At 43.7% G+C, this 10519-nt stretch overlaps 1 protein-coding gene across 1 annotated transcript in view; it reads right to left on the bottom strand.

Moving 5' to 3' along the window:
- Positions 1-1602: 1602 nt before the first annotated feature.
- LOC124554690 (protein artemis-like) overlaps positions 1603-10519 on the bottom strand; it is a 182331-nt gene continuing 173414 nt past the window's right edge. Inside the window, exon 6 of the mRNA XM_047128317.1 lies at positions 1603-1802. Within this exon, the coding sequence (XP_046984273.1) occupies positions 1728-1802 (75 nt within the window). The 3' untranslated portion in view covers positions 1603-1727. The remainder of the gene's footprint in view (positions 1803-10519) is intronic.

The following is a 10519-nucleotide window of genomic DNA, read 5'->3' as shown; positions in this document are numbered from 1 at the left end:
AGTAGCTAGATACCTAGATATTTGATAAGTAGGGGAATCAATCGCACTAACAGTGGGTCTCAGAGGGAGATTTATTTTGTGAACTTTAGGTAAACCATGAAGTCTGGGACACTTAGCTTCACTCCATAGCAAAACTTTTTTATCCTTCTGTGGAATGGAAGTAGAAGACTTCATCAACGTATTAGTTTTCCTCCAAATAACAGCCGTCGGATCTCTTCTAAGTTTATTGTAATGTCCTGTCACTAATAGATCCAAAATCTCACTTCTGTGGTTTGGACACACGGTAAAAAAGCCTTAGACGAATTTTTTTATTATCTTAATAGCATAAACCCTAAAATTCAGTTTACCATTGAACTGGAAAAAGACCAGGCTATTTCGTTTCTTGATATGTTAGTCATGAGACAGACCAATGGCAGTCTAAAACATAAAGTGTTTCAGAAGAGCACACATACTGATAGATACTTACATAAGAACTCCAATCATCACCCACAACAAAAAAGAGGTGTAATCAAAAGTTTAGTGGACAGGGCAAAATGGATTTGTATGCCAGAACATCTGGATACGGAACTGAATCATCTGGAACAGGCCTTCGAAAAGAATGGGTACTCAAAGAAAGAAATTAATAGAGTTTTAAGAGCTAATTACAGCAGGCCAAAGGACAAGGATGGTACACAACAATGGAAGAACACAGTGTCTTTACCTTTCATTAGTAAGGTTACAGATCAAATCGGCAAAATTTTGCTGAAACATAAAGTGAAACCGGTATTCAAACCTACCAGAAAAATAGGACAAGTACTTTGTTCTGTAAATGATAGAAGGCCACCATTATCATCTAGTGGTGTGTATAAAATTCCATGTACCTGTGGCAAGGTCTATATTGGTACTATGAAAAGAAGTGTGAAGACGACGATAAAGGAGCATAAAAGTCTTTGCCGACTGGGTAAAATAGATAAATCAGCTGTTGCGAAACATGCACTTCAGTCCGGTGACCATGTAGATAAGTTTTCTGAAATTACAGTTTTAAGTGCTACCACGAATTATTATCCACGACTGTATAGGGAGGCTATTGAAATTTATAAACATGAAGATAATTTTAATAGAAAAGAAGAGGCCTTGAAATTAAGTGAGATATGGACAGTGGCGTTACAGAATCGATAAGTGATTTTTATCTATGACGGACTATTATCGGTAGTTACATTTAATCTTTGACTATTTTTCTCTCTGCTACTATGTGCAAGCTAGACCACGCCCACTTTCCTCGGTATTTAGGCCGCTCTCCGACGCACGACTCGTCAGTCGGCAGGACCCAACAGGACCAGCCATACCTCTGAGGATGTCCAATGTAGTATTGGATGAAACGTTAGGAATAGAAGTATTCCATGGACCACAGCCATATAACCCGGAAGAATTATTAGTTATTATTTCCCAATGCTTTCAGTTGATTGTATTAGAAGAGACATTATATTGATTCCCTTAATAGCAGAAAAATATCATAGCCTGTTTCAAAAGGTTAAGAATAGAATAGATGTATTTTTGTATATCACTTGAAACAGAAAACTTCCTTGTCTTCGAAGGAATCAATTTGTATATATCATATCACAATTAGATTGTTTACACTTTTAATTTTCAAATAAAATTGCAAAAATACTATCACAAATGTCAGAAAATGCTCTAAACATTTAACAGTCCATCATAGCTAAGAGTTCCACTACACTTTCAGTCTTCAGCTAAAAATGTTCATTACTGCAAATATCAGAATCAATTGCACTATATGAATCTTCCTGAAAGTTCTCTAAGGTCACCTGAAAGATAAAAATAAAATAAAATAAAAACAATTAATTATGCTGTTTGTGCAAAATGAAAATTATATATAGAGGTACAAGATAGCTACCTACTTGTAAATACTGTAGCGGCCCAAATATATCCAACACCTTCCCCCCAAAGTTTGGTCACAAAAAATTATTGTGCAGCTTATCCATGCAACCCTACAAATAGCAGTATATTTTTGCATCATAGAAACTTCAACTATATTACTTGTTCCTTAATTCAAAAATGGAGCAACAACATGGCTATGGTTTTGAAATTAATCATGGTATATGAGGTAACAATGTAACCATCTTCAACTGCTGATGTTTCACTTAGGTAGTGACTGGTATCAAGCTCACAGTTCCATTATTTTACCCAACAGGACACATACAGTTTTTCTATAACTATAGAGTAAAATGTAACCTTCACCAATGACCAATAGTGTAAAAACGAAAATGTGAACAAACTTCAGACTTAAGTCAGTTATTAGGTTCACTTCAAACTCAGTTATTCATTATGCAAAGAGTACATCTACTAGAGAATCTGGTAAAAAGTCTGGTTTGGCAGATCTAACATGAGGCATTGGATTACATTGGAGAATAAGCTGCAAATTGCCATTTCAGCAAGCAAATGCTACAGAGGGACCAAAGCTGAGAAATATCCTTAACTTAAAGCTATGGTTCTTTCTGTTGTACAAAATAAAAGGAAAGATGAGATACCTATATCTCAGCAAATAATCCAATGAAAGGCCTTGGAAATTGTGAAGTCCTTAAATACAAAATAAAACAATGGAAAATCCAGGATGGAATGTAACAATATTGTGAAAAGGAAAGTTGCTACTCACCATATAGAGGAGATGCTGAGTTGTAAATAGGCACAACAAAAAGATACTCACAAATAAAGCTTTCAGCCAGTGAGGCCTTTGTCAAAATTAGACAATGAACACACACATACACACTCATGCAAACACAACTCGCACACACACGACTGCAGTCTCAGGCAGTGTGGCAAGGCGAATTCCCACTTGGTAAATGTGGTGTTTTAAGTCTCCAGGCTAAGAGGAGCAAAAGATAAAGAGTGTCATTCCAGACAGTGTTTGGGAAGACTGTATGCTAGCAGTTCTGTATGCTCACAACTCACTACAGCTGTCTTCTAATACAGTGAGTTTCACCCCTCACGCTGTACTTCTGTTCACGGCTTCGATCTCGCTGTGTGACGGGGCACTGAACTGCTATGGTTGCTGACTACCAGTGCAAAACAATAGTGGGGCTTCTGCCGACCAAGTTTCAGCAGTCTTTGTCTGTTCCTCATAGCGTACGTTTTGGTTGCTGCTCTGCGCCCTTCACTGTGAGGAACTGACCACGTGACACCTGATGCTGGTGCTTTTGCTATGCTGCAAGACTACCATGCCATTCCATCGTTATGCCTGGCATGCAGTTGCTTAGAATATTGTGTTTTCGTGTCACGCTCCTGTGTAGAGAATAAATTTTGCTCTGCATGTCTTAGCATAGGAATCTTAAGTGCAGATATCATGCGATGAACAATGCACGAGGCAACAATTTCTCTGACTCTGCTATTTCCATCATGCCACACCCGGCTAGTGCATTTGCAACTTTGCTTGTTACTTAGTTCAATAAAATAAAAACTTTTTACACACTGGTGACCCGATGATGAACTCAGTCAATTTTATGTTCTATTTCGGCACGTTACTAGCTGCCTCGACCCGTTAGGCACATGCTCCGACTCCCGCACGTGTGCACCCAGCACCTTCTGTTTTCATGCTATGGATGCTAATGTGCTTCACACCATGAACTCATTCCTTTACGCATGTTTCATAGCCTCTTGTGCCATCTACGGCCATTGGCTACTGCCACTGGCCCAACAACTCCCCATGAAATGCAGCTGCCGTGCCAGCACTGCACAACATTATCATCAAGCTGACCACATGCCTCGCAGAACTGGAATGCTGCAATGTCGACCTGTGCGTGCAACTTGCAGCAACGCGAGCACCAGTGTTCCAGCCCCCCGATGTCAGACTCTGGCCCCAGTCTCCAGGGCCACTCCTCCCAGCCTTGAAGCATTCCATCTGATCCACCACTCCATCTGGCCATGCCACAGCTCATCTGCCACCCTTCAACCCTCTGGGACAGGTGCCTATGGTTTTCTTTGTCTGACACTATCTCCGACGGCTGTGGCAACACCCAGGATGCCACTAAGTTGACCATGGTGATCAGCCTGTTCAAGCCTACATACACAATGGAAGTCTGTGACACCATCTCATCGCCCCCGCCTGCTACAAGACAGTGTGCTGCTGCCTTGTGACGCAACTCACCTCTTTCAATGTGCAGCACTTCCAGGCCCTCCTTTCCCTTGAGCAGTGTGGCGACCGACAATCCTCTTAATTCCTGTGACACCTCCAAAGTCTAAGGGAGCCGCACATGGTCTCTGACAGTTATCTTTATAGCATCTGGCTGGCTCACCTACTGCTCCTCGAGATTGCCTACTAGCGCCTCATTGACAGCGACACCAGGAGATCAACAAAGTGCACCACTCATTTCGCTGTTCTCTTTGATGTAAAGCAGGTGGTGTATTCTGGCTCACATGTCAACCTCATGGTGGAATTCACTGCCCTCACACACCTGTCCAGCACCCCTTGGGAGGTCCGTCTTTCAACTTTACATCGATACCACCCCCCGACCATGCGTCTTCTGCTGGCCATGAAGATTGTCAAGGCCAAGATGACTGGCTGCTCGCTGCCGGCACACAGCAACCTTTGAAGAGCCTGTGGGTATCTGCTGTTCACCTCACCAATAACAAGGATAGCTTCTGCCGCCCATGCAGGGACTACTGGAAGCTACACATCCACACTATCCCTGACCGGGACCCAGTGCCATTCCTACACAGCTACAACAATACTCTGGCTGGAGCTACAATCTTCGGGAAGATCAACTGCTCCAAGGTTTTCATTCATATTCCAGTTGCATCCGCGGACATCCAGATGACAGCCATCATCACGACATTTGGACTCTACAAGAGTGACTTTATGACCTTTTGCCTCCATATGCTGCACAAACGTGGCAGCCATTCTTGGACAGCATCCTGCGAGGCTTAACTTATTTTTTTGTCTACCTGGACCAACACCAGAGGAGTCTCATGAGCAGCTCCACAGTATTTTTGAACGTCTTCATGATGCTGGCCTCATCATCAACACAGCAAAATGCATCCTCAGTATCAGCGAGGTGGAATTCATGGGCCATGCCATCTCTCTGCCAGCTCATGTCCCTTGCCCAACACAGTATAGCCTATATTCAATTTCCCACACCCAAAGACATTCAAAGACTTCCACCGTTTCCTTGGTATGTTATACTTTTTCTGCCACCATCTAAGGAATGCTGCTGCTATGCAGGAGCCACTCACCACCGCCCTCCGTGGTGTCAAAACAAAGGAGAACAAGCTGGCACCATGGACGCCACAAATGGAAGACAGGTTCTTGGCCATCAAATGCAAATTAGCAGATGCCACCCTGCTCACCCACCCCCATCTCCCCACTTGCTGTCATCCGCAGCTCGTGGTCGCGTTCTCGCTTCCCGAGCACGGGGTCCCGGGTTCGATTCCCGGCAGGGTCAGGGATTTTCACCTGCCTCGAGATGACTGGGTGTTTGTGTTGTCATCATCATTTTAGCATCATTCATGAAAAGTGGCGAGATCGGGCTGAGCAAAGGTTGGGAATTTTTACGGGCGCTGATAACTGCGCAGTTGAGCGCCCCACAAACCAATCATTGTCATTGTCATCATTATCATCATCATCATAATCATCCCACTTGCTGTCATGGTTCATGCCATCCAGATGGCAATCAGTACTGTCCTGCAGCAGCATGTGGACAACACCTGGCATTGTTTTCTTTCTCCTCCAGCAAGCTCTCCCCCACCCCTGCCCAGTAGGGCTGGAGTGCATACGACAGTGATCCTTAGCCGTCTACAAGGCTACTAAATACTTCCAACTGTTGGTGGAGGCCTGTCACTTCATGGTCTTCACCGACCAGAAACCCGTAACGTTTGCCCTTACAAAAGACACTGACCAGTGCTCCTCGCATTGACCCCAGCGGTTGTCATTCATCTTGGGATTTACAACTGACACACATTACATCACCAGAATTGACATCACCACTGACTGTCTCAGCTACACCTGCACCATTGCTTCACCACTGTACTACAAGACATTTAACGCCACCCAGCAGCATGACCCAGAACTCTCCTGACTGCCATGACACCGTCTCCGTCCTCCACTTTCAACACATGCTGGCTCTTGAACATGACAAAGGTTATCTGATGCAACATATCCACTGGCTCACCGCTCAAGTCACACCAATACCCAAAAAGGGAAGTAGGAGTAATCCACTGAATTACAGGCCCATATCACTAATTTACAGTAGGGTTTTGGAATATATACAGTAGGAGATCATTGTGAAGTACCTTGAAGAAAACGATTTATCGACTCATAGTCAGCACGGATTCAGAAAATGTCGTTCTTGTGAAACACAACTAGCTCTTTATATTCATGAAGTAATGAATGCTATCAACAGGGGATGTCAAATTGATTCCATATTTTTAGTTTTCCAGAAGGCTTTTGACACCATTCCTCACAAGCGTCTTCTAACCAAACTGCATGCCTATGGAATATCGCCTCAGTTGTGCGACTGGATTCGTGATTTCCTGTCAGAAAGCTCACAGTTCATAGTAATAGATGGAAAGTCATCAAGTAAAACAGAAGTAATATCCAGCATTCCCCAAGGAAGTGTTATAGGCCCTCTATTGTTCCTGATCTATATTATCGACATGGGAGACAATCTGAGTAGCCATCTTAGATTGTTTTCAGATGACGCTGTCATTTATCGTCTTGTAAAGTCATCATATGACCAAAACTAACTGCAAAAGATTTAGATAAGATATCTGCACGATGCAAGAAGAGGCAATTGACCCAGAATAAAGAAAGTGAGAGGTTACTGACATGAGTACTAAAAGAAATCCGCTGAATTTCTATTACACAATAAGTCACACAATCGGAGGGCTGTTAATTCAGCTACATACTTAGGGATTACAGTTACAAATAACCTAAATTGGAATGCACCCTACATAGATAATGTTGTGGGTAGAGCAAACCAAAGACTGTGATTCACTGGCAGAACACTTAGAAGGTGTAACAGGTCTACTAAAGAGGCTCCTTACACCATGCTTGTCCACCCTATTCTGGAGTATTGCTGTGTGGTGTGCGATGCACATCAGGTGGGACTGACAGATGACATCGAAAAAGTATAAAGAAGAGCAGCTCGTTTTGTATTATCACAAAATGGGGGCGAAAGTGCCACGGACATGGTACGTGAATTGGAGTGGCAGTCATTAAAACAAAGGCATTTTTCATTGCGACGGGATCTTCTTACGAAATTTCAATCACCAGTTTTCTCCTACAATTGCGAAAACATTCTGTTGGCACATAAAGAGAAATTATCATCATGATAAAATAAGAGAAATAAGGACTAGCACAGAAAAATTTAAGTGCTCATTTTTCCCAGGCGCTGTTCAAAAGTGGAACAGTAGACAGACAGCTTGAAGGTGGTTCATTGAACCCCCTGCCAGGCACTTTATTGTGAATACCAGAGTAATCAACGTAGATGAAGATGAGAACTATTTAAGCCACTCACTGACTAATTTTCTTGACCCCCAAAAATATGTGCACTTCCAGCTCTCTGCTGTATGATTTGCAGAGCAATTCTAGAAGTGGGAATGTGACTATTGCTTCACAAATTACCCTGTCATATAAGCTACCCATTGTCTCTTTATTACAAACAACCTTTGTGCGAACAAATTACTGGCAATGAAATGGCATAGAGGATTTGGTACAATTGGTTAACTGCATTTTCATGCAGAGGAAGCTTCCCTTATCAGCAAAATTGTGGCAGTGTCCTCAAGACCATTACTGACTTGCTTCATGAAGTTTTTGACATCTGTTACTTTTTCATCGGGTAATTTCTTCTGCCATTCATTCATGTCAGTACACATGGCAAGAGACCACAGTTTTACTTCAGTTACAGGAATTTTGCTTTTCAATCACAACATGGTAGTTCTTCACCTTTGGTTATTTAAGAAGCCGTTCAGGTTGTTTGGATGTTGCTCCAATAAGAATCACCACATTATGCATTAGTTGGTTGGTTGGCTGTGTTTTGCTTTAGGGTGCAAAAAAACAGCTGCAGTCATATGCACCCAAGTCAAATCTATAGAACAAGAAGACAGAGAGGAGTTAAAAGTGACTATAAGTCAGTCCCAACTGACATAATAGAAGACAGCTTTAAATGAGCACGTGGAAAATGGCTAAAAAAGACATCATACCGATACAGAGCTCCAAAACTAAAAATTAAATGGCCTTCACCATATTGCTTTGGCAGATAAAAGGTAAATTTGTGTCAACAGCCTGCACGTCATTTGCTAAAATTGCCGGTAACTCAGACGGCAAACCAAAGCGGGAATGTAAACGGTTAAGAAAATGGGCATTCCATCAGAAAGTGGCAGACAGTTAAAATTTGGGCACAATGTGTACAAAGAGGTGGGGTAGCGCCACTTATCACATGATGATAGCTAAAAAGGCAAAGCTCAACACACAGCCTAGTTAAAATTACCCGGAGGGAGGGCCAAGAGGAGGTCATCCAAGCCACTGGGAGAGGCTTAATAAGCCAGAGTTTATTCACGTGAAGGGAGGACCAATGGCGATGCCGAAAGGGACATCACCCTCTGACAGACAGCAACACAGAGATCATTGGAGGGAATATAGGAACTCGTGGGCTGAGGTACAAGGATTGCAGCCTTGGCAGCAGCATCAGCAGCCTCTTTTCCTCACAGACTGACATGACCAGGAACCCACAGAAACATCACACTGGCTCCACCAAGAGTGAGCAAGTGGCAGTTTTCCTGGACCCGCTGCACTAAGGGATGGGCAGTGTACAGTGCACATAGACTTTGAAGGGAGCTGAGTGAGTATGAGCAGATGACACAATTGAAAAGGCTGTGTTGCCGGATGTACTCCATGGCCCGATAAAGGGTGAAGAGCTCAGCTGTAAATACTAAGCAGTGTGCCACAAGCCGATATTGAAATACATGGACGCCAATGACGGAGGCACACCCGACCCCACAATCAGTCTGAGAGCCACCAATGTATACAAAGGTACTATTGCAAATTTCCATGCAAAGGTCGTGAAACTGAAGGTGATAGACCAAAGCTGGAGTAGTGTCCTTACAAAGCGAATGAAGGCCAAGGTGAACATGGGCTGCTTCATGGAGCTAAGGTGGTGAAGTCTTCCATCCACTGGGAAAGTTGCAGGTAGTGTGAAGTTAAGCTGCCGTAGCAAGTGCCAAAAGCTCCAGGAGGTAACAGAGGAGAGGGTTGCGCTCCATACTGGTGATCAAAGGAATCATCAAAGAAGGAGGCATAGGATGGGTGGCCAAGCATGGCAGACAAACGGCACGCATATCTGCTGAGGAGAATGTCATGGCGGTATGATAGTGGTAGTTCAGCAGCTTCAACATACAGACTCTCAACCGGGCTAGCATGAAAGGTGCCCGTGGCTAAACAGAAGCCACGATTGTGAATAGTGTTGAGATGGCGTAAGAGGGATGGTCATGCAGATGCATAAACAAAGCACCCATAGTCGAGTTTTGAACGGACAAGGGACCGGTACAAATGGAGGAGGGTGATTCGATCGGCACCCCAGGAAGTACCATTGAAGGGACAGGATATTGAGGAACTGCACACAGTGGGCTGCCAGGTAAGACACATGGAAGGACCAAGAGGGTTTGCTATCAAGCATGAGCCCCAGGAAGTTCTTAGTTTCAACGAAAGGAAGGCCAACAGGCCCAAGATGTAAAGATTGTGGGAGAAACCACTTGTGTCCCCAGAAATTCATACAGATGGTTTTGTCAGTGGAAAAGCGAAAGGCATTGTCGATGTTCCAGGAGTAAAAACAATCAAGATATCAATGAAGATTCCACTCAGTGAGACAGGTCCATAGAGAACTGCAACAGATGGCAAAATTGTCAAAAAAAAAAAGGGAGCTAGGGTGTGGGGTGGGCGGTGGGGGTGGGGGTGTCTGGCGGGAGACAGGACATTATAGAGTTAATGGTGATAGCGAAGTGGATTACGCTTAAGATGGAACCTTGAGGCACACCGTTTTCCTGGATAAAGGTGTCCGACAAGGCAGAACCCACATGCACCTTGAAAACTTGTGTCTATTAAAAATGCCTGAAGGAAACAGGGCAGGCGCCCACGGAAGCACCACGTGTAAAGAGTACGGAGAATACCAGTTCTCCATCAGGTGTTGTACGCCTTCTCCAAATTGAGAAACACAGCCACAGTCTGGGATTCCGCAGAAAACCATTCATCACATAGGTGGAGAAAGTAATGAGATGGTCAGCTGCAGAACGTCACACTCAAAATCCATACTGTGCATTCGTCAGTAAATTGTGAGACTCGAGCCACCATACCAGCCAGGCATCAATCATATGTTCCATCACCTTGCAAACACAGCTGGTGAGAGAGATGGGGCGGTAGCTAGAAGGAAGGTTTTTGTACTTACCGGGCTTAGGTACAGATATGATGCTGGCTTCATGCTAGCATTCAGGAAATGTGCCCTCTGCCCAGATGCAGTTGTATGTGTTAAGCAGAAAG

This window comes from Schistocerca americana, chromosome X (genome assembly GCF_021461395.2).
Source record: "Schistocerca americana isolate TAMUIC-IGC-003095 chromosome X, iqSchAmer2.1, whole genome shotgun sequence".
In the NCBI taxonomy this organism is placed as follows: domain Eukaryota; kingdom Metazoa; phylum Arthropoda; class Insecta; order Orthoptera; family Acrididae; genus Schistocerca; species Schistocerca americana.
The sequence above is the reverse complement of the archived record's forward strand: the minus strand, read 5'-3'. Positions and strand labels throughout refer to the sequence as shown.